This window comes from Chelonus insularis, unplaced genomic scaffold (assembly GCF_013357705.1).
Source record: "Chelonus insularis isolate UGA/USDA-ARS -01 unplaced genomic scaffold, ASM1335770v1 contig_23_pilon, whole genome shotgun sequence".
In the NCBI taxonomy this organism is placed as follows: domain Eukaryota; kingdom Metazoa; phylum Arthropoda; class Insecta; order Hymenoptera; family Braconidae; genus Chelonus; species Chelonus insularis.
The window spans coordinates 134,617-159,884 of NW_023276443.1; the positions used below are offsets into that span (position 1 = coordinate 134,617).

Sequence of the window (25,268 nt, forward strand, 5' to 3'; positions counted from 1 at the left end):
TAGCAGCAGTTCATAACATTCAGAATATTTTTATAAAAAATGTTCAAATCAATTACAGTAATAAGCATAATTGAACAAAAATAAGCGTCAACCTAGTTCATTCATATTTGTAGCAATTTGTAGTGTTGAAAGTGTAAAAACTGCTTATGATGAAAATAAGATTTTGTTGTTATAATATTTAAAGAAAAATAAAATTATTGTCTTGTTATCTATACACAATATGTTTCATATCTTGTATCCAATTATTCACGAATTAAAAATGATCAAATTGTTTTGTATAACAACATATACTGATATAAACCGGAGCTTCATTCTACTTAATTTTAATTTCAATATACCAAGCTTAGGTCAGAAATTTTCCAAAATAATTATTTATGACACTTAAAAGTTATCATTTTTTTCAAACATGAAATCAAAAGACAGGATTATCAAATATGTTAACAGAAAGCATCTGTATTATTAATCAAACAAACTTGTTTGATTTACTAGTAAAAAATATTTAACAAATTAAAAAATGAAAAAAATGTTTTTTGGAGTAGAAAAGACGATAGAAATTGAAATATTGCTATGTAAAATGTGGAAAACCAGTACGTAACCAGGATAAAAAAAATTAAACATTGTTTTAAAAAAAAGGTGAATAGTATGAAATAGAGAAAATTATTTATCAAAATTCATCTATACTATTTAGTGACACATGAATGAATATACAGGGTGTCCAATAGGAAGTTGCTGAAACTAAATAAGTGTCTCTTCCCTCCATGAATTCAATAGGGGTCCCTTTTTCTAAGGCGCATACCTGAGGCCCCGCAGTTTCATTTCAGCCGTCGTTGAAGCAAGTACGCACGCGTTAAAATGAGTGAGCTCACCACGAAAAAAAAAGTATATCTTATTGAGTGCTTTTTCTCGAGGGGAAAAATTCATAGTAATGCATATAGAGGGTTCCGTACTAAGTTTGGAACCCATAGAGTTGCCAGCGAAAACACTCTGAAAAGGTAAGAATGTAATATTTATTCATATTCATGTATCACACAACTTGTGCTTCAATTCAATTAAACTGTATTGAAGTAATTTTACGTTAATTTTTGTAGAATAATCGATAACGTCGTGAAGTATGGTACACTCCAGGACCGTAGACACGAGTTGCCAGGCCCATCTGTTACGGTGACTACACCAGAGAAGATCAACGAAGTTGAGAATTATTTCAAACAAAATCCAAATGATTCGATTCGAAAAGCTGCTCAAGCATTAAAAATAACCGAATCATCATTACACAACATTTTGAAATATTTTTTAAAGTTTCATCCGTATAAAATAAGCACTCATCAATTGTTAACTGAACATGACATGACGAAACGTAAACAAACAAAATTATCGGTTTTGGGGAACGGAAAATCTCAACATATCGCTAGCGAAGTCCCTTCATCCACAGAAAGTAACGGCATGGGCAGCGATTTCAGTAAAAAGGATTTATTTGCAATTCTTTGAATCTACAGTAACAGGAGAGAGTTACAAACAGCTTTTGGAAACGAAATTCTTCCCTTATGCAAAAAAGAGGGGATTGGTTAAAAATTTTTACTTCATGCGAGATGGAGCGACGCCGCACCGGACTGATGAGGTATTTGAAGCTATTAATCGCGTATGTGGGACTCGAGTAATCGGTCTGGGGTACCCTAGATTTGTTCAAGGTGGACTAGAATGGCCTCCGTATTCACCGGACCTAAACCCTTGTGATTTTTTCTTGTGGGGTTACATCAAAGATCATTGTTACCCTGAAAATCCCAGCACAGTAGAAGAACGGCCATCCAGAAAGTGGTTCGCGGCATTACGAACGATATGTTGGACACAGTTTTTTACAATTTTAAAAAGAGAATCGATTTTTGTGCACAATCTAACGGTTCGCACTTCGAAAATATATATCATTAATCATTGTACTTTTTCGTTATTTTTATAGAATTTAATAAATTGACATAAAAAATATTTGACTCGATTTTATTTATGTGCGTTTAAAACTGCAGAATTTTCTATATTTAAAGCAATTTGGCTTTTCTAATTCTGTGCACGTGTTTTGAAATGACAGCCAATTAGTTTTAGCAACTTCCTATTGGACACCCTGTACTTATGACCTTTCATCATCACTTTGTGATTCAGTTATCAAATTACCAAATAGAAAATACAACTAGCAGAACTATAGCAAATAAAATTGATTACAGTGAATCTACAGAAATTTTATCGTGAAATAGTATTTTTTACTAGTATTATTTTCATCAAATGTGTAATAGACATAAAATAAGAACAATGGTATTAGGATCTTTGAACACAACCAGCTTTGGCGCCTATTTTGAAGTTCGACCATATGATAGTCAATCAGTTACTACTAGTGACTTCTAGCGGATTAATATATGTAAGGATCAAGTTACAATAAAGAGTAAAGGAGTACGAGAGAAAGTTGAACATTACTGCCGAAGGAAAACTCTTGAAACAGGAGAAAATCATCAACATATATTTTATTAACATGAAGAAACAAGAGTATATATATTTACAAGTTATAATCGAAACACACATGATCCAAAACAAAGCTATTTACTGAATGTTTTTATTCACTTCCGTATGTGAACACTCACTTTTGGAGCATGCTTGAGCACACAGTGCGCACGACGACTTCCCCCACTTTTACTCCGATAGCACTGTTTGTGTTTTTTACTAGAAACGAGAGAGCTAGTGGGAACATTACTTCTTTCACTAATTTTGCTAAACGTGAAAAATTCATTCGTATAGATGATACTCAATCAGCTGATTGAAATATTCATGATCCATAAAAATAGTGCATTATCTAGTTGTAAAATAAATTGACAGATAGTAATAAACATTGAAACATTAAATTTTTTACTTGATATTTTTTAACATAAATATTCAACATGACGTTTCTCTGTTATAGATGATCAACGGAACAAAGAAAAACATAGACAAATCTAACGTAAAGTTATTCAGTGAAGTGACATTACTTTTCAATATATTTGTACTGTTCCATTAACATCTATTGTCAACATTGTTGATCTCAGTTAATCGTAATATGACGCAGTAGACGCATATCAAAGGTTGCATTAGAAAGGTGTCGTTTGTGTTGGATATAATGAACAAGTAGTTTTCGTGATATTGTAAGTATTTATTTGTTGCTACGCAGTTTTATATTGTTTTAATTAATCTTAAAAACATATCTCAGCATTATTTTACAAGTGTCAAAACAAGAAATCTTTAATATTGATGTATGACATATATTTGTTATTGTGTTGATAAACACTGCTTTGTTCTGTTTAACCTTGAGGAATGAAATACATAGGCTGTATTAAGAATGTAATCAAATGAATATCAGTTAATTAATAATGCTCAGTTTTGTCAAGATATTTTGAACTCAATTTTACTACAGTTTTGATCATGTTGACATATTAAAGGAAAAATACATTACTATATTATTTCTTTGTATTCAAATGCTAAGATTTGTAAGTTACAAAGTGAATTTTAATTATGGCGACTTTGATTAGTGTAGTTCTTATTTGTTACTTCAATTGACTCCTCTCATTATTTTTTACGTTTTTTCATTGTTTTGTATAATTAACTTTTCTACTAATTTTATTTAATTAATATAAATCTTATGATATATATCGTATGTTCTGTTTGACCTTTACGTAATTTTAAAATATAATTGAATAATAATACGTTAAATTATAATTTTTTTTATATAAATTCAAACAAGTTTTTAAAAAATCTAATCTAAAAATCTAATCTAAAAATCTAATCTATGATTTGTAATTAATTTATTGGTTAATAATTATAAAAAGGAACTGTACAGATATTTTTAATAACAAGTAGTTTTATTTATTGTTTTAATGTTGATCAAAAATAAAAATGATATTAAATTTTTTAGGAAAATTATTAGTTAGTGTAATCGAGATGTCAGCAGATTCACCGAGAAGGAGACTTCAAAAAGGTGTTCAAGTTGTTTTACCTCAACCTGTAAATGATCGTTCAATAATTGACAGTGTAGCTGGTATTATCAATGATATTGTTCCACAAGTAAGTAAATGAAATTAGTTTATTCCATTATTTTATCATCTAATTTAAATACATAAAAATGTTTTTAATATTTTAAAGTAAATTAACTTTACTCAATTTAGTATAAATTTGATAAACAAATTTATTGTTGATGTTTAAAAGATGATAAAATATAATGATTATATTTTCGAAAAATGAAACTTAAAATAAGATATTTTCTTAAGTTAATAAAAGAAAAAATCAATTTCCCTTTATATATAACAATTGAAAGAATTAATATAAATACCATTCTTGTAGTAAAAATTGTTAGTTTGTAGTTAAATATTTTATTGCATAATTTTTTAGAAAATGATATACATATTCAAGAAAGTTTTTTAAGTTAAATTTATTAACCAAAATGTTATAATAATATTATGTTGAGTATTTTATCTTAAGGATTATCAACAAACTAAAAATAATATTTAATTAATCATGTTTAGAAATATAAGCTAATGAGTGATATTTTTATATTTTAAAATTTAAGTATTCCAATCAGTTGTTTTCGTACTGAAATTTAATGTTTTCAATAACGAAAATCTCCATTGTTACTTGTTTTTTGATATTTAAATGAATAATAATATATCTTATATCTTATCTTTATTTGAATTGTGATTCACCTATTATTCATATTCTAGTAATTCAATTATAAATTGTTCAAATATCCTCGTTATTCATATTTTATTTTTCAAGGTTTTATTTAGATCAAAAAAGAGGTTATTAATTCAATATTTTTATTCCGTTGATAATATCCATTGATTCCTTTTCAGGCCTATGCTAGTACACCTGCAGCAGATAATAAGGAATCCATAACATGGGCTCGTTTCGAATATGCTGACATCAATGATCCATCATTTTTTCCTGATCATGTAGAAGGGTCTAGTGCTCCTCCATTACTTCTAGTGTTAGGATATACCTCTGGAGTGCAGGTTTGTAAATTTAATCAAAATTTTTGTTGAAAAATGTAAAGATCAAAACTGTTAACTTTACCAGAAATTTATGTTTATTTTTTTTATTACAAACTTTCTTAAAAATTGGAAAATTTGTTATCAACATATGATTAATTATTCGGAATATTTTTGTCATCAACGGCTAAAACACTCATCTGAGAAATTTTATTAAATTATTAGACTTACTGTAAAAGTAAATCAAAAACAAAAACTCTAGAATATAAAAACTTATCTTTAAGTTCTGTTTATAATATGATTTACAAATTTTTTCAATTAAAACAGATTTTTTTGATCCATCATTAAAATCATTATCATTAGACGTCGTTTTAATTTATAAAATAAACTATATGAATTGGAATTTTTATCACACCGAGAATTAGATATTTCTTACTCATTTTTATTTATTCTAAAATTGATCAATTTGCTAGATTTTATTTTGTTAAAATTAAAAGTTAAAAATTTTAAAAAGTTTTCGTTTGTTATTTGTAAGTTATTTCCAAAATTTGATTATTACATGCCAATGACGTGATATTGCGATGATAATGTTTTAGATATTCAAAATGCCTTTGTTTTTCTTTTTTCAACAATCAAACAAAACAGCTGCATAACAAAAAAAATGGCATCACACACGTACATTTTATTATTAAAATTAATATTGTAAAATATTTGTATGTCGCCATCTAATGACTATTAGATTAACGACAGTTTGTTAAGTTAACGACGATTGCTTGACGATTAGGTTGTTTATAGCAACGAGGGGAGAGTTTGTTTATCTCCAGTTTTTGACTGAGACTGGAGTTGACCGCACGTATTCTTTCATTTTAATTGATTGCTGTCATTCTTTGATAAACTTTTCCTTTATTAATTTATTTTCCGAAGTTGTTATTTGGTCTTATTTTACAATATTAACGAAATTTTATCATATTTGTATAAAAAACTTCTCTCAATAAATTAAAAAGATACTTTTTATCTTACTATGAAAGTTTTTATTTATTCTATCATAAAAAGAGAAAAAAAAACTTATATGTATAAACAATCTTCTTTCAGTAAAAAAAAAAATTTACATTTTTTGTATAAGTTTCATTTAATATTAAATTTTTATATAATATTTTATTGTCTAATAATAAATGTATATTTCTATTAGGCTTGGTTAGTTGCTGCATCTGGAGAAGCAACTGAAATTTTATCATGGCGACAAGGTGTTGTTCGTACCTTAAGAATATTGCCAAATCCAAAAACTGGTGATGATAATTCTGATGCGTACGAACAAAAACGACCTGTTATTGCTATATGTGATTCATCTGGACCAGGACCACAATTTTGTAGTGTCAATTTTGTTTCGTTAAGAACTGGAGAACAGCTCAAAAGCATTAAATTTAAAAATCCAGTATGTGATATTTTGGCCAATAGAAGATCCATTGCAGTTACATTTTCAGAGAAAATAGCAATTTTTGATGCTAGAACTTTTGAAGATGCCCTGACAATAACCACATGCTATCCATGTCCAGGTCCTAATCCTAACCCAGTTGCTTTGGGAACCAGATGGTTTGCGTATAGGTATATAAATTAATTCAATATTTTTAATTATAACTATAGTTCTAATATGAAAAATATTAGAATAAATAAATTATTTTCTCGTTGATTAAGAATATAAAGTAATGATTTAATTCTGTTTAGTGAAAAAAAGCTAGTCCCATCTCGAAGGAGTAGTGGAGGAAGTGAAGGTGAAGGTGTACAAAGTTATACAGCTGCAGTTTTGTATGCAGCTAAATCATTAGGTAAAGGTTTACGAGGTTTAGGAGAAACTGTGGCTTCAAGTCTTACCGGAAATTCAATTACTCCAATGACATTCAATAATCCAGTTGGTGACGTTTCACAACCCGGGGTAGTGACAATTCTTGATCTTCATGTAACAAAACAAGAAAAAGATCTTGATGATTCACCTACTGAAACTATTGTAGCCCATTTTACTGCCCATAATGATGCAATAGTTGCTATGACTTTTGATAAAACTGGAGCAATTTTGATGACAGCTGATAGAAGAGGGCATGATTTTCATATTTTCAAAATACAACCCCATCCTGGTGGTCCCACTCTAACTGCAGTTCATCATCTGTATGTTTTGCATCGGGGTGATACGACAGCTAAAGTTCAAGTAATATATCATTTTGAATATTAGTTTATTAATTTTTTATTTATGAATAGAGCAGTATGTCATTATAGTTTATAAAGAAAAAGTAATAATCATGAAATACATTAAAAATTCTAGAAAATTTTTTCTAAATTTCAAATTCTATACAATAAAAACGGAGGCACCATTACATGGTGTACTTTGAGTAAATAATTTCATTTTTTATTCTTGAACTAAATATGAGATATAATCTACTCCAATTGACATAAGTAAATTTATATATTTTCTTACTGTTTTATCATAGAAATTACAATCTCTTCATAAATAAAAGTAAATTTTATAACTGATAATATCATAACTAAACACTTTTCCAAAAACATTAATAGTTTAAGATTTATTTAAAGTTGAAAAAGGTTAGAGTAAGTTTTAATCATTTAATTGAATTTAATAGGCTTTTAGTTTTCAGTTGAGATGTGCAATACCAAAGTTACCTATATATCAGTTACAATTATCTTAGTTAATAGTTTAAATCTTTCACTAGATTAAGTCAATTGTGTATAAAAACGATTTCTAAATCAAACGTTTTCATATTGAGCAATTTATATAAAATAATAGAAAAAGAAAATTAGGCTTTACATTCAACTAGAAAGTACATAATTTTCCACAGTATAAAGTGAGACTTGAGTTCATAATAGTCTGTTTTCTAATTTAGATATTATAATTTTTGTTTTATGTGTTATGTAGCTAAAGAGATATGTAGAGCCTCAATGTGAATTTAGAGCTTTTCACTCTTTTTCATAGAAGCATCTAAAGTACTTTGCAATAGAATGAACACAGTCCGTCCAGCACTAAATTCTAAATTTAATTTGAGTAACCGTAACTTATGTTTCAAATAATCCCAATGTTTTGATAAAAACAGAGATGAAAGACTCTAGACCTACTTTAAGGCCCTGCTCAAGTTATTCTTTTTTTGCTCCAAAAAAGTTGAGGTTTGCCTAAACCTGCTCTATATAAGAAAGATCACAATGTCGTGGAAATAATTTTACTTTTTTTGTCAAAATAGTAAAACTGTTAAGAATTCATCATTAAATATTGAATTAAAAATAAATATTTTATTTGAATTGAAATTTTTTATTATATTTTTAGGATATGGTTTTTTCGAATGATACTCGATGGGCAGCTATAGCAACGGTTCGTGGAACAACTCATGTTTTTCCAGTAGCTCCATATGGAGGATCGGTTGGCATGAGAACACATTCCACACCTCACGTAGTCAATAAACTTTCAAGATTTCATAAAAGTGCGGGTTTAACAGATGATGGTACTAGATCACATTCTCCTGTATCTCACAGTGAAGTACCTCTATGTGTTTATCCATATTCAAATCCAAGACTCCCACCGTATCCTCATCCTACAATTCTTCATCCACTAGCACAAATTCGTCAACCGTCATCATTAAATCATGCCAATAATCAAAGTCAACCCAGGTAATTGAAAAATATTTATGTTTCTTTAAAAATATTCTCCATGTTTTTATGATTTTTTTAAAAATTAAATTCAGTTTGAGTTTTTAACTTCTCTCAGTGTTCTGGATTTAAAAAGGATTTTACAAAAGAAGTAAAATAATAATGATTATTAAAAATAATTTTGCAGACCACAACAAAGACAACGTCTTCATTCTGAAGATAATGGTATGCTGCCGTTGAAAATTTGTGCTTGTTTTGCTGCACCAAGAGCATGGATATATTCACAACGTGATCTTATAAATAAAAATATGAAAAGAGTGACGGAATCATTATTTATCATGTCCTGTGATGGCAATATGATTCAGTATGATTTAGAACCAAAACCAGCTACAGGTATTGATATTTTAATTTTTTATAAATAAATGATTAAAAATATTTGAAATTTTACCTTTACTATGTTTTAATTATCTTTTAGGAGTTCCTAAGGAAAAAGTGTGTGATGATACTATGATAGAACTTGAAATTGAAGCAAAAGGTCAATGGTCCTTATTACGAGCATCACATTCTCCAGAAATGACTCCTCCCCTTTTATTATCAAATCCGCTGTTGTGTCATCCTGGGGTACCAAGAAGTATTCAGCACATAGATTGTGCTGAAGATCGTTGGTTGAGTCAAGTAGAAATTTTAACTCATGCTGGACCACATCGTCGACTATGGATGGGCCCGCAATTTATATTCAAAACATATAATACGCATAGTGGGTAAGTTTCCTATTATAATATATTTACATATTATCATAAATAATATATTGATTATTTTATTTCTAAATTTTAAAAATGTTTTGCACAAAATTAAAAGAATCATTAAAAGCTATTCAATAATTTTTTTATTTAATAAATTAAAGCTTCAAAATGTATTATTAATAGCTTTAATAGCTGTAAAGAATAATAGTTGCTTTTTTCTTAAATATTATTCCAATTACTATATTCTAATAATAACTTTCTTGTTTATTAGGTCAAATACTGCAGAGTCGGAAGCTATTGAAATTGGAGTTATTGGTGGTTCTCGACCCGCGAGATCGAATCCAGTGAATATGCCTCAGCCTGCTGCGCGATCTTTAGTACCTGTTGTGATTGATGGATCTGGAAGTAAGTAAATCACATTTACTTAAAATTTAAAAAATATATTTTAGTCTAAAATGGACAATAAAATATATCGACTCTATTAAGCATTAATGTACCAAGTGCCAGAGAATCAACTTCAAATAAATAGCTAAAAAGTTTTCTTTAATTAAGCCGATATATAAATAAAAAAAAAATAATAAAACAATAAATAATTTTTTTTATCATATGTTTTTTTCAAGTAACATGAAGTGAAATGATCGATTAACTTAATTTCTAAGGCGAATAATTAGTTTATTTCAACACACTGAAAGAAAAGAAAGAAGTAGAAAAAGAAAGAAAAAAAGAATGAGAAAATTTTAAATAAAAATTCATTTGTATTGTTGAAGGCTAAAGGACGTGATTTAATGCTTTTTGCAAAAATACTATGCATGATAATGAAGAAATATTAATTAATAATTTAACCACAATCAGCTTAGCTAGTTTTCTAAAAATTGTTCTAAAACTCAATTCAAGCGACGAAGTTGAATGGAGCAAAAACTATTATATAATTTAACATAAATTAGAAGTTTTCTATAAGCTTAATGCCAGTCGACTATTTCAGCCTCATTTATGACATTCGAGCATTAACGTAGAGAATATTATATTTTCTATGAAAACCACTCTATTAGTTTATTCTAGGCTCCTGTACTATAGGGTGTGCAAATATATGGAAACGATATCAGAACTGGACTAACGTCATCTCTATTGACAAACTTTTCAGACAACTAGAGACGCTTAGCCGTCATCAGAATACCAAACTCAGTTAAGAGTAAAGATCTCAGGTAGGATCGAAGGGCTATCCCAGAATAGGAAAACTTTGAAAATAGCGGTAGTGAAACTTGTTCTTAAATAAATATATTTTATATTTTCCCGGGTATAAGACCCAAGGAAAATGAACTATTACAACGTCTCCTTTCTCTTACTTCATGCCATACCAGCATGTTGGAGTTTCTCAAAAATGGTTAGCAGGGAAAAGAATACCTCCCTATACCTTTCCCTCTCTTAGTCTATCTCCGGATCTTGTCCTAAAAGTATTTATTGTGTGATGGCTGGCTTAAGATTTCATTTTGTCAATTTCTTCGGACTAGATAGAGTGCATAGTAAAAATTGCAAGTTAAGATTCATCGATTATTTTATTGAACGCTCATGACTTGAAATTGTGATAAACTACACTAAAGATACTATTTTACAAGTGATTTTGAATTATTAATTGTGTTTCTTCGTTCAATACAACTGTCAAGTGTTTGGTGATCTCTTGAGTATTCAGTTTTTTATTTAAAAAGTCACAAATATTAAATTTGGAATCGTTGAGAGAAGAAGAGAAGAATTTTTGATGACTGAAAATCATTTTCACCATTCGTTATAGTCAGATTTGTGATATAATAATTTAATGGCGTCGAAACGTGTTTCAACTTCAAATTCAGGGAATGAAACTCAGGATGATGGTGATAGTGAACCATTAGAGAAAATAATGAAGACTTCATCATTGGGAACTATAGTTGATATTTTAATACAAAAACAGAAAAATCTAGAGCAAAAAGCTGCAAAAGAAGGAAATAACATTTTTAACCTTGAAAAAGAATTTTCGACTTTGAAAATTATTTGTAGGGAAATAACTTCAATCAATAACCAAATAAACAAATTGAAATTTGAAATTGAAAGGAGTAATTCTCAAGTTGAACAATTGATAACGAAGAGTAAATTATTCAAATGTCAGGTAAACCATTTCAAGTTACTATACTATAGCTATAGCAAACAAACTTGGTATAGTAGACATAATGTGTGTTATTTATGTTCGAAAAATATGAAAGATATTTTTAAAAGTATGTGTTGCAATGGAATTTCATGCATGACATGCACAAAGGACTTAATATTAAATAAAAAAAATTGTCCATTTTGTAATTCAGTTTTGCCAATATACAATCATTTTGTCTCAAATCATCTTGTTATCCAACAAATTGACAGAGAAAATGTCAATGAATCAATGTTTAATGAAAATAATCAAACGAAAGAAGTACAAAGTAAAGATTTTTGCCGCATTTGCGAAATAGCCTTATCATTCAAAAATGGAGTATTCATGTATAATGGCACGCCTGTTAACACGGATATGGCTTTAATGATGTATAAAGACCTTACTGATCAAACCATTAAATTTATGAAATTTGCACCAAAAATTCCAGGTATACTTCTTGAAAAAGCTATTGAGATAGAGACTTTGATAGAAATTGCTAAAAATTTACATCATCATTTCACTGGTCCGGGAGATTGGAATAACAGAGTTTCTTCCTTCAATGTAAAAGTTGAAAAGTTACACAATGAAATTGAGCTAAAGAAAAAATCTCTGGTGGATATTAATAGAGAAATAGCAGCCGTTTCATTTAATTTAATATTATTTAATTATCTTTGTAATAGATTGGATATTACTGATGTTGTTAAACATATTTCAAGTGTAGGATTTAATAATGATGAAACGCCGATAATGGTATTGCAAACAAAAACATGCTGTGTTTGTTTATTGTCTTATCAAGAACTTGAGGTTAAAAAATGGGTTAAATTGAATCCATGCCAACATTCACTATGTTTAAGTTGTTGCCGATCATTGACATGTATTTCGCCTCAGCCTTCTGTTGTGCAGATTAATAAGTCATGTCCATTATGCCGAACTGAGATTCACTCTTATGAATATTATGATGAACAAACTAGAAAAATAATTTATCAGATAGTATAATTGAAGAAAGTCAATGGTATATTCTAAAATCTTATTAATGTAATCAAGTAAAACACTCTAATCTGAATGCGAAATTTTCATCTGAGTCAAAAACTATGTTAGATAGTGCACAACGCTTTTCAAACACGAATGCAAGGCTAACTTTTTGTAATTTTATTTATTCACTCAATTTTAATGTTTTTTATTAATTTGATGTTCATTTATTAATATTAATTTGAATTAATAAGTCTGTGAAATAAATGTTATTTTTATAAAATTGATTTTTAATGCCGTCGATTTCAATGTAATGAGTCATATTTCCGACTAATCCTTCATTTTAATTATTTCTAAATAAAAATTTGTGACTTTTATTTAATTCAATAGTTTTTGATTATTTTAAACAACTTTACCTTAATCAAAAAATTAACAATTATTTAAAATTATGAAAAATTCTGATTTAATCGCATAAGATGTTATGTAACTTTCAAGTTAAAACCTGAATAATTTAAACAATATTTAATTTTTTCATAATTACTTATTTTTAAGAAGACTATTTATCCTAAAAATAAATGATCGAATATTAAATTAAATTTTTACGTTTATAATGAACACCAAAACTTGTAATTTAGATAAATGCGACATTTCTGTGTTACACGTTTATTCTTAGAATAATAATATCTTAAAATATGACTACGCTAAAATAACTTGTGATAATCATAGGATAAAAAAAATTGTGATTACTTAATTTGGACTTAATAGTCCAGTCAATAGATAGAATAGATTCCTCACAGTATGTAAAAATATCTCCCTAAAAAACAAAGAAATAAGCTTATTTGTGTTTCTATGGATCTAAGTAAGATTTCTCTATAGGCTAGAAAAGAATCCAACTATCGAAAATAAAAACAATGTATTATTTATAAAAAAAGGTCATTTTTTTGTTGACTATGATTTGAAACAATTGAAATAAATTTACGAAAATAACTACACATTTTGATTTATCCTTTCATTAACTACATTGATGGGTTCATACTACTACTAGTATTATTCTTAATTGATCTTGGTAAATAATATAAACGTGTTAGTTAAAGATGAAAATGACTCTGAATGGAAGAGTAATCAAATTTTCAAATCTTTCAACGAAATTGTCACTATTGATGGGTTTCTAATGATCTAATAATGAATAAAATCACAAAAATTAATTTCTATAAGTTGAACTTTGTATTAGTATGTTAGTACCTACATGTTCTTCAGTGTAGTTCTCTCTTTAAGGAAACAAAAAGTAAAGCTTTTACTAATTACATTCATAAGGTGGATCCCCTGATACAGACAATAGCTGTATTCTAAGAAAATTATACTAAAATATTTCAAATGAATTTTCTGTCATTTCTCCCATATAAATTATCTTATCACACCATTTTTTATATATTTTCATTGATGTATAAACTTTAGCAATAAAATTAAAAAAAAGAAATCACATTTATGCACTATCACGAAATTTCTTCCAGTGTTGAAACTAAAATAAAATATATAACATACAAATGAATAACTTATTTTTCTAGCTTGGAAATTTTCAAACTAAAGTTAACTTTAAGGATGTACGATCAATCTTGAAGATTAAAAAATAAAGCCGAAATTTCTTTACTCTATATGGATTTATCATCTTTAAGTTGATTTTCAATATTCAAGTAAAAATACCCAATTGTTACCTAAAACGTTTCATGAGAATTAACTACTCTATATATTATAATGTTCTGGAAAATTTTTCTTGAAAAAATAGAAATATTAATTAATATAATCGTTAAAAATCCTTTGTTTTGATAGATTAAAAAGATACTACAAAATATTTGATTAAATATTTAATGTTAATGTAAGAGTTGAGGAGTTTATTTATGTTAGTTTACAACTGAGACTAGAGCTGTCCAGACATCTTTTCTGATTCTCTAATCTGTCAAAATCACTTCTCTTATATTTAATAAACTGTTAATAAATTGTTGATGATTTTTAGAGTGTTGATTTCACTTTTCTTGAAAATATTATTAGAGCAATAGTATCTTTATGTACACAAACAGCTTTGCTAAATGTATTAATAGAACACGTGACCAAATTATTCCCTTCACTTCTCAATTGTAGATATTTATCTCCATCTAGTGACTAGTTCGTAGATCCTTAAATGTTGGCTTCTTGATGATCATCTATTTCAAATTTTTACATTACCAATAGAATTTATTTTATTTCTTGAATGAAGAAACGGTATTAAACTTTGGTATTATTGTTTATACAGGTAGTTATGAACAATCGCCAAGATTTGTGGAGCACTATGAAGATGCAGTAGAAAATGATACTTCAAATATTGGTAATGGTGAAAATCAACTACGTGAAGATCTTGCTGAAGCAATGCTTGAAACTTCGACAGCTTCTTATCGAGTGCCAGGTATGTAATGATTAATTTATTCAATGCTGAGATTCAACTTACACATCTTGTACATTACAGACGATGTATGATTTTTATATTGTATATTATTTTTAACACAAATAATTAACCATGTGTTGTACTTTAATGAATATTGAAGTATTTTTTATTTTTGTTGCAAATTTTTATATTTATTAATTTGTTTTAATGTACATTTTCTACGTTTGTACATTGACCTTCCCATCGAGTTGTAAACATTCGTAAAAGCCAAAATGAATTTTACATAATTTTTTATATAGTATTTATTTATTAATTTTGATATTAAATAATAGTTAAAATTATTTGAAACATTTTTGAAACATAAGCTTTAATCTATTATTGAAATTATTTTTGATTCTTGAGTTATTTACATAAATCAATCTCTTATTTTTTGCTTTTAAGCTGAACAAATATTTTAAATTCAAGTAGTATGGTGTATAATAGAATAAAATATATTGAAAAATTTAAAATAATATTATTAATCAATATTGCACGAAATTTCTGTGAGAATTCTCAATTTAAGTTGACTCTCTTATTTGGGACTTGTAGAATTTTTTGCATAGGTATAACATAAGTCAGTATTCTACTCCATAAAAAAATGTAAGCCATGTGTTCAAAACCACCCGTTTACCACTTTTACATTCAACTTCAAACTCGTGGTTTGATATGGTCTACTTTATCTTCCTTGGTTCCTTGGTGCATGATATACTACTCTACTATACAGTTGAACTCCTCTAATTTTTAACCCCATAATTTTTACTTTATGTTCATTAAATTTTAATATGCTATAGTTTAGTTTATGTGTTAACACAGGATCCCGTAATTTTTATTCTTAAAAAATTGCTCGAAGGCGTAAAAATTAGAGAAGTTCGACTGTACCTATGTAGAAAGTATTTTTGCTTGGCATAAAGTAACAAAATCCATTTGTGCGAAAACCCAAACAAGTTTTTTCCCCTACAATATAGCACGTGCTCCTATTCTAACTTTCAATTCAAGGAAAATTTGGGATTTTTTTGATAATGTTATAAAAAAATTAATATAGCATAAGAATAGAATCAAAAGTATTTAAGTAAACGTGTGATTGATTATGGTGAGTTAGTACGTTCTATTTTACTCTTTAGATGGTCAATACTTTATTTTTCAATTTTTTTAGTTCATGAAATTACAAATTTTCTTATAGTTTATTGAAACTCAATTCTTCAACATACCTACTGAATTAACATTGTTATTCTTTAAAAATAAAGAAGTAAACAGCACTGTAAAACAGTGGATATTAGCCGATTTATTTTTCGAGAGTAATAAGTATTTATAAAAGCATCGTGAATACGATTTCGTATTGTTATGAAGTACATAAGTAACTGGAATACATAGTCCAGTCAATATCCTACAATTTTTTTTATATTTCGTATAGTTTTCGAAATAATTTCATAAATTAGAGTTAGTTTTGTCCGGGTAGTCACTCTTGCCCGGGGTTAGACAGATCTTTTTCTTCCTGCAAATTTTTTTTTAGTACCCCTAATAACTTTTTAACATATTTCTAGCCGTTTGAGTTTTTTCCGATTTCAGAATAATATTGGACTAACATGTCAATATAATCGAACGTGTTTAAATTGTGCAACTTATATTACTTTTGAAATAAAGGAAACTCATAGCTAAATGAGAGATAGACTTATTTTTTAAAAAAACAACATGACATCTACTTCGGAACTAATCTTGAAAGTAAATGCTACTAATAAAACTGTGAATTAAATTCAAAAATTAATTCTTAATTTTGATAAATTAAAAAATTTGACATGTCATTTTCTTTTAACATTCTGAAGAACTCTCTCGAAATGTCTAGAAAGCTCATCTTCGTGACATAATAAAACTGCCCGAGTAGAAATTATCGGTAGGTATACCTTAAAACCATTAAAACTTTAATGACGAATTGCTGTCCAATCAGGACCTAATATAGACCTAACAAAAATTTCTACTTGAGTACTTTGAAGTAATACTTTTATGATTTTAGTTCATCATAAACTCTGTAGTTTTTAAATAATTCTTTTAGTGTCTATTTTCCAAACATCTGTGAATATATTTATTGGAGTAAAATTTACAATTCCTTTCTTTCCGTGTTAGAGTAACGATAAAAGCAGTCTTAGATGAAATAAAAAAGATGAGGGCAAAGCAAAAAATATCACATTCAGCAGAAAATAAAAATAAAAATAGTTGTAGATACTATTTTTTATTTATTTTATTTACAATAAACAGAAATTGTCGAAATTATAAATAATCACTGAGAAAACGAAACTTCAAAACTTGACTAGCAAAACACATTCCAAATTCGGGATTGTCTGGACGATATTATATTGTTCTTTTAAAAAAAAAACTTTTTACGGTATTTTTTATTTTAGTCTGTATCCTATTTAAACTCGAATAATTATACACATCACCTTTTTTAGAGCTTCATAATTTTCTGCCTTGTAACATTCAATAATTAAAACATTTAACATTAATCTTATTTTTTAATAATCGTTATATTTTTATATAATTATAAATGAATTTTCAACGATCATTACAAGCAAAAAACATAAAATTTACTTCTTCTCTATGTCTATGTTTATTTTTTAATTCAAAATTATTCTTTTATTCTATAGTCATAATTTCTTATTTAAATTATAATTAAATTTTTGTAATGCTTCAGAATGAAGAATATTTTTAAAATAATCATATTTTTATACTTGACAATACTTATTTGCTCTCATGAAAAGCACGATGAGAACATGATATTTTAATACATTATTATTTATTTATGGTTTTTATAGGAACTTAATCCGATAGGGAGAAATTTGTTTTTACTATTTAACGCATAAAACTATCAAAAATATTAAATTTTAACACTTCCACTATTTTTGTGATAAATTTGTCGTAAAATAGAGTATTTTAAGATCAGAACCACAAAGATTCATTTATTTTAGATTCTTTATGGCCAAAAAACTAGCTGACTGTGAAAGTATATATATATATATAATGATACCTTTTATAATTTAATATTTTGAAAATGTTATATTTGTAAAAACGTTGAACATTTTATTGTGTTTAATATAACAAGTGGACTGTAGGAATTTTCGAAGGCCAGAAACAATCTTTATATTAAAGTTCATATTGAAGACATCTAATTATTTTGGAAAAATACGTGATATTAAATACTTCTTTCAGAAAAGATTTTTTTAGTTAAATTGAAATCTTATTATTTCAATGTATATATTCATTTATACTTTGTTGATAATAATCAACTCTTTATTATAAAAATTATACCATAAGATAAACAATCTTTTGTACAACAGTATATCCAACTGTTTATCCAATCGATACTACATTAATTAAGATACACCATACAACATAAGTCTATTCATCAGTATTATGAATGGTGATCTCTGTTTTGTATGTACTAGTAATCAACAATGGATTGTTCACTTTTAGTTGAAAGCTCTTGCGCTTGGTCTGGAAACTGACATTGAAAATTCCATCTTTATGATTCAAGGTTTTTAGCACTATTTTCAGTGATGTGTATGTATCTATGCATGTATATACATGAGTGGAAACTGTCCAGAAAATAACTTTTAACCCCGAACATATTTGAAGCATTAGATTATTTCGAACCATAAATGTATATACACTAATTTAACTTATGGCTTAAATCAATCAAGAGATACGGTAGTGTCTCGTGCGCCAAGCATAAATCGCCGCCATTTAGCCCTTACGTCACGACGAGGCACTACCGTGTCTCTATACAAATTATAAGATGATTTTTGCAGGTTATAATTTTTAAATTAAAAATTTTTTCCTTATTATAACATAAACATAGGCTGAAATTAAGAATTTGCTCGGAAAGCGATCGTTGATTTTCGATTAAGCATACTATGAAGTATTATCATTGCTTCATTCATAATATACGAAATTGAAAAAATTTCGTTGCGCAAAAATGGAGTAAAATGAGAGTTTATTTATGGAGCAATCATACGTTTTTTTTATCAAGTTGGTGATCAGAGTTTTTAATTGCTATAAAGTTCTCTCACTAACAGATTATAAAGTTGGTAACAAGTTAATTTTGCTCGAGCGCAAATATACAAATAATTAAAATATTTTCTGAACGGATTTATTTTTTTTTAATATTCCTTTTCAGTTGATATGTACAAAAAATGGTGAAATCTCATCAAAATCAGCCCCCTCCTTCTGGGCTGTACAAAAATGTGCGCCAAACATAAATAACGACAATGATGAAATTACAAAAAGTCCTAAAATCATTAAACGCCAATTATTTAAATCTACAAATCAACAATATTTAAAATGAATTATTTTCTTCGGGTTTTTTTTTTTTTGAAAAAAAATTTAGTACGTTTAATGACACAATAAACATAACAACCAAAAACTTGGCGTGACTGTTATTTATTAATTGGCTTAAATATTTTCAATATTTTCACAATTTCATGCTTTTATAAAATCTTACCAGTCACGCCAAGTTTTTGGTTGTTATGTTTATTGTGTCATTAAACGTACTAAATTTTTTTTCAAAAAAAAAACCGAAGAAAATAATTCATTTTAAATATTGTTGATTCGTAGATTTAAATAATTGGCGTTTAATGATTTTAGGACTTTTTGTAATTTCATCATTGTCGTTATTTATGTTTGGCGCACATTTTTGTACAGCTCAGAAGGAGGGGGCTGATTTTGATGAGATATACTTTTTCTTCTTAGGCGTGAAATGTACTATTTTCACCATAACCTCATCAGAAATTCAAGTTGGTTTCTTGTTTTAGAAGCGTCATTTGTTATCTTGAATAGAAAAACACAGACTAATTACTATTTCCACCACAACATTGAGAACAAATTTTAACTTTTCATGGAAATATGTTTAATCAGAGAACGGAATGGAATATCCTGACCTGAATGTTGTTTGCTATCCTAGCATATGTCTTGAATGATAATTTTTACCTCAGACTGAAATATTCTGTTCCGTTGTTCTGGTGAACAATGCACGATTTTCATTATAACTGCGCTGAAAGTTCAGTAAGACATAAAATCAGGAATCTCACTTTTAGAATGAATGGAAATTTCTCATGTAGTTCAAATCAGCTTACTTTTCTTCTCGAAAGGTGAAATTTACTATTCATGACTGAAATTTTCTTTGTAAAAGATATTTTTCATACTAAAAAATGAAAAGTCAACTGATTCGAACCTTGTGTGAAATAATCAATTAGTAACACTTATTTTGAAATTATCCAACTGTTCCATCTACTAAGAGTTATATGCTATTTTTGACTGTACGAATGTGAAATTTTTTTGTATCAATCAGAAAGGTAAATTTTCTGCACGAATCTGGTGGAACAAAATTACTTTTAATTTTAGTTGTTATCTTACCTATAATTTAAGACTATCAATTTTTACTCTCTAGGCGTTAAATGTACTCTTTGAAGTACAGTTATAAACTTCCAAAAAATAGTTGTGGTGGTATAGATTAATAATATTCTTCGTTTAACAAAGCAAATAAAATATAATCCTAGCATGATTTTTGTGTCTTGAAATAATAATAGTCATTGTCAAGATTATGTAAGTCAAAATGAATAGAGACTTTAAAAATCTTGTTTCAATCAGATGTTTTACAAATGAAATATTTTTTATATTTTATATATAGCGAAACAATTGTTTAACAAAATTACTGCAAATATTTTTAGCTAGAAATTTTTTACTTATATGATTTTAGAGGATTCAATTAATCAAATTAATTCTAATAATAAGTGTAAGTTGACAAAATTACTTAGTACAATTGAGAGAATGAATAAAAATAATAGAATGCTGTTTGTTAAGTCCTTCGTCTGATCGGATCTATTGACTTCAATCAGTCGATATAATGATAGTTTATATTAACAATGTTATTGTACATATGTATGAAAAGTATGTGAATAATCGATAGAAAAGAGCTGCGTTTTTTACGTTTAAACCATGTCAATTCTATTAATAAGAAGCTGAGTATTGAGAAATAACTTTGACTCGAGTTTAAAGACAATTTATTTAAACTAAAAATGTAAAATATATGACTTGGGCATTAAAATTTATTTAATATTTTTGTTTAATGAATTTTTCTCCAAAACTCATTTTAAAAAATAAGCTCACTAGTTAAATTAATTGATTGAAAAATAGAAAATCTTATTCAGTGATTTGTTTTGTTCAAGCTTTAATTTTTAACCAGTAATAATATTTATGTATTTGATGAACTATACCTACAGCTGTGAATGTCTGATACATTAACATTTAAACAAAATTGAATTTTATTTGGACAATTAATTAAAATCAATTAAAAAAGACGATTTTAATCCAGTTGTTGTTTTGAAAATCTCTAACAAAGCTTGCCCTTTTTTTTTTACAAAGCAGATTTCCATCAATGAGAGCATTACATCAAATATAAATTCTTGTAAACCCCGTGTTTGTTTTTTAAAATTAAATTTAAAACATTGATAAATCATTTTTTACTATAAATATCAATGAGACTATCTTGATAAAATACATACAATATTTTTGTCACTACTTGATTAATAAATACCACGCAATTTTACATTAAACTAAATAATTGTTTAATGAAAAGAAAAAAAAAGAATTTGTTTAGAGTACGGAGGCTATAGCTCGTTATTGATACCTGCCAACGGCTTTTTCTGTTATTAGGGAGACGATTGGTAGTTGAAAGGGTGGGACAACCGGTAACTAAAGTCGTCAACCCTCTGGGCACCGTAATAACTGTCTTGGCTGATGAAGAAGACGCGAGTTCAAAAGAAGAATATGAACAAGAAGAACAAGAATATATTCCAGAGGGACTTAAAAGTGTATGTGCTGAAGAAGGTCCATCATCTCTTGGTGATTTTGATACTGAAGGAAACCCACTTCGTAATCTCACTAAAATTTGTGCTGAAATAAACACAGCAGATGAACCTGCGATAGATAGTGTTCCAGATGAAAGTATTAAAGAAGTAAAAGAACAAAAAACTCTGTGTGTTGAACAGGTTGTCATGAGTTCTTCTAACACTTCTATTGATTTTGAAAAAGAAAAATCTTTTCATGATATATCTACAAGTCTTAATATTTGTGCTGAATCAGGTGAAATTCCTGATAGTCCTATGACTCAAGCAAAAGAAACATGCTGGAAAAGTAAAGATTTCAAAGAAAGATCTGAAACACAAGGAAGTTTGACTGATGCTAAATATGTTGTTAGTTACGATGAAAAACGTGTAGTTTTAAAAGAAAATATATTAGACACTGATAATGAAAAACATCGGCATTCAGAAGAATTAAAAAGTCCAACTAATAGTGAAAACTTGTCCAAAAGGTCAAGCAAAAGTTCTCACAATTTTCGAGGCAACAAGCGACTTATAAGTGTTCAAAAAGATAGACCCAAATATTTATTACGAGAACACGGAGATAGCATAGTGATTGAAGATAATTGCACTCCTGTTGAAAATAAAACCACTGATTCACATTTAAAAGAAGATAATAAAAGAGCATTAGTTGAAAAATTAAATCTAGAAGAAGAATCCAAAGCAGCTTGTAGAAAACAAACAACTGCAGTAATGGTTGTAGAAACTCTAAAAAATCCATCTGATGAACTGATAATACCGTTAGTAGAACCAAAGATTGTTGATGAAAAGATAGTAAAAAATATTCATCAAAATATATCAGAACCCATGGAAGCAGCTACAGCATGTGGAATAGCAACACTTCCATCAAATTTATCTGTACCAGCCGATGACTTGAACTGCGTCGATTATCATGTTATCGAGCCAAATATTTTTCGACTAAAAAATACAATGTATCCTCATCAATTTGATGATGATATGGTTCATATTCCTAGTCATGAAGATATTTTAAAAATTATTGACGTCAAGATGGAACAGTGTGAGAATGAATATCTCGAAACGTCTTTCATACATCAAAGAAAAAGCAGTAAAAGTACTATTTCAGATGATGACCTTGAACATATTCAAACATCAGAACTGTTTGATTTGTTTGAAAAAGCTAAATCACTTCTTGTTGAAAAGAATGATAAACCTAATATACCAGAAAGTATTCAAACTCAAGCTAAATCATCGACATCGTCAGACGACGAATTAGAACATGTGAATTCTGAAACTTCTAGTTGCAGTAATCAGTTATCACCACCGTTGACCTTAGTACAACCACCAAGTACAGTAGAACAATCTGTATCTTCTAAAACAGTAGGTAAAAGTTTGTGGAAAGACGAAAGTATTAATAAATCATCAAATAAATCTAGAACGTCTCGGAAACGTAAAGATATTGTAGTGATTGATAGTGAGCCTGGATCACAGCCTGGAATTTCAGTGATTGTAAAAGGATTTGATAATGTAGAAAATTGGAATAAAAGTAAAAGTCCAGAAAAGGATTTGAATGAAGAAATTGATCGTTGTATTGAACCGAAAAATCAAATATTAGCACCAAGTTGTACATCTAACGCACAAAGTTTACCTAAAAAGACACGGGTGAGGACATCAAAGAGCTCGACATCTAATTTAGTGGAAATCATTGATATTGATGCTTTACAAAAAGCAGAAATGGAAGTTACTAATATTTCTCCAATACCAGAATGTCAGGTTCTAGAAATGTGTCCGGCAATTTCTACGGCTAAATTGAAAAAATCTAGACGTAATAAAGATACTAGTACTGAAAGTGATAATACAAAAAGTGTTTCAACAAATGTGAATGAACCAAAATCTGTAGATAAATTACCGAAATCTGGTGATTGGACTCTGAATATATCAACACTAGAGTCAACTAGTGAAATTGATAAAAAAGCAAAAAAATTAGAATCTTGTGGAAAAGTATTAGATCCGTTAAAAACCTCACCGACTTCTAAGGATAAAATTATTAATGAACCTGAAATGCCGAAAAATCAGAAAGAAAAATTCTCACGTTTATATTCTACGGAAATATCAACTGAGGATCATCTCCGAAATTCTAAATCTCTAAAAATTATAGAGCCTCCTTCAGAAGATACTTGTCCGGTACCCGAAGAAACAGCTCTTATTGCAGCTTCTTGCTTGGAAAGTTTGAAACCAACCCAAGATCCGGAACCTGTTGTCAATGAAGTAAATAGTTTGGATATTGAGAGTAAAATTCATTTGGATGAAGTGAAAAATGTGTCTATTGAAGAAGCTGGTAAAAACTCAGAAGAAAAAGAAAAGCCAAAAAGGTCTAGTTCTTTAGAGAAATTAATTCCTCATGAAATTCCGATGGATACCGAAGAGGATACTGCTATGAAAGATGGTGATAAAAATAATTCAGCAGCTGTTGTCTTACCGACTTGGTCAGCTGTTGCTAAGAAAAACAATAGATCCAAAAAGAAAAAACGTAGATGAGTAGAAAGCTGTGTAGATATGCCGAGAGCCAGTCTTGCTCTCTACATTCTTTTCATGCAAGTTGCTGGAATAGATTAATTGAATAGAGTATTGAAATCATAATGTGTATAATTAATCCTCAAATGAACTTACCTAAAGCTGAATTATAAAATAATGAAGAAAAATTTGTGTTCAAGACGTATCCGTGGTATTTTATTGTATTCAACAAATATGAAGTTTCAAATTGAGCCCGATTAAAATTAAAAGCTGTTTTTTGTAATTAGCCTCTGTACATCTGTCGTTTGACACATCATCGTATATTATTACTAAGTGTAATTTAGGCAATTTTCAAATATTATTCTGTCCGTGTTTAAAACAAGTGTTCAAAGAAATATCATCAATCGCTCAAAATTGAATAACCAGCACAATAATGATAGTTTTTGAAATTTTAAAGGTAAGCTCATTTTAATATTATCTATGAACTGTTTTTCAATTTTATGCGATTAATGATTCTTTTCTCGTCATTCAACATCAGTTTGGTAACTTATATATCCAGTGCACTTTTTCATAAATGATACTCAGTTTATCTTTTATAAGAACCTAGTTCATTATATTAATATTTTAAGTTGTTTTTTTGTTCAATTTTCTTCAAATCTACTTTCAGTTTTTTATGAGTATTTTTACTGTTTTTCGTAAGATTTTTTTTTAAATTATATGTTATATATAAACAATTATAAATTAATGGTCAAATTTATTAATCAGGAATATGATGTTTTAGATCTATTTTCATCACGTAATTTATTATAGTATTAATGATATGAGTGATTTTTAATAAAAATTACTTTTGCATAAATTTTCATATATATACTGCTTGTGTTCTAAACATGCATCTGAAATTTCATACTTATATGTTGTCGTTAAGATATTAATTGTAAC

The 25,268-nt window shown here is 28.0% G+C and overlaps 1 protein-coding gene across 5 annotated transcripts; it reads left to right on the plus strand.

Moving 5' to 3' along the window:
• Positions 1-801: 801 nt before the first annotated feature.
• Positions 802-24,531, plus strand: LOC118064589 (uncharacterized). 5 transcript variants are annotated; one of them, XM_035079277.1, is made up of 13 exons: positions 802-992; positions 1,089-1,615; positions 2,936-3,155; positions 3,923-4,071; positions 4,857-5,015; positions 6,181-6,593; positions 6,714-7,191; positions 8,314-8,654; positions 8,821-9,026; positions 9,109-9,394; positions 9,648-9,781; positions 14,785-14,934; positions 21,652-24,531. In XM_035079277.1, exons 4-13 carry the CDS (start codon positions 3,949-3,951, stop codon positions 24,351-24,353), a joined length of 4,992 nt encoding a protein of 1,663 aa, XP_034935168.1. In that variant the 5' UTR covers positions 802-992; positions 1,089-1,615; positions 2,936-3,155; positions 3,923-3,948; the 3' UTR covers positions 24,354-24,531. The 5 variants fall into 5 exon arrangements, with proteins under 5 accessions (XP_034935168.1, XP_034935170.1, XP_034935169.1 ...); XM_035079279.1 differs by lacking the exons at positions 802-992; positions 1,089-1,615 and adding an exon at positions 2,413-2,856 and having other exon boundaries at positions 2,936-2,974; XM_035079278.1 differs by lacking the exons at positions 802-992; positions 1,089-1,615 and adding an exon at positions 2,414-2,856.
• The last annotated feature ends 737 nt before the right edge of the window (positions 24,532-25,268 follow it).

Excerpts from the sequence above, each read along its gene's own strand:
- LOC118064589 (XM_035079277.1), top strand. The coding sequence starts at position 3,949 with ATGTCAGCAGATTCACCGAGAAGGAGACTTCAAAAAGGTGTTCAAGTT. Across the intron at positions 6,594-6,713 it reads ACCAGATGGTTTGCGTATAG|TGAAAAAAAGCTAGTCCCAT; the intron begins GTATATAAATTA and ends AATTCTGTTTAG. Across the intron at positions 7,192-8,313 it reads ATACGACAGCTAAAGTTCAA|GATATGGTTTTTTCGAATGA; the intron begins GTAATATATCAT and ends TTATATTTTTAG.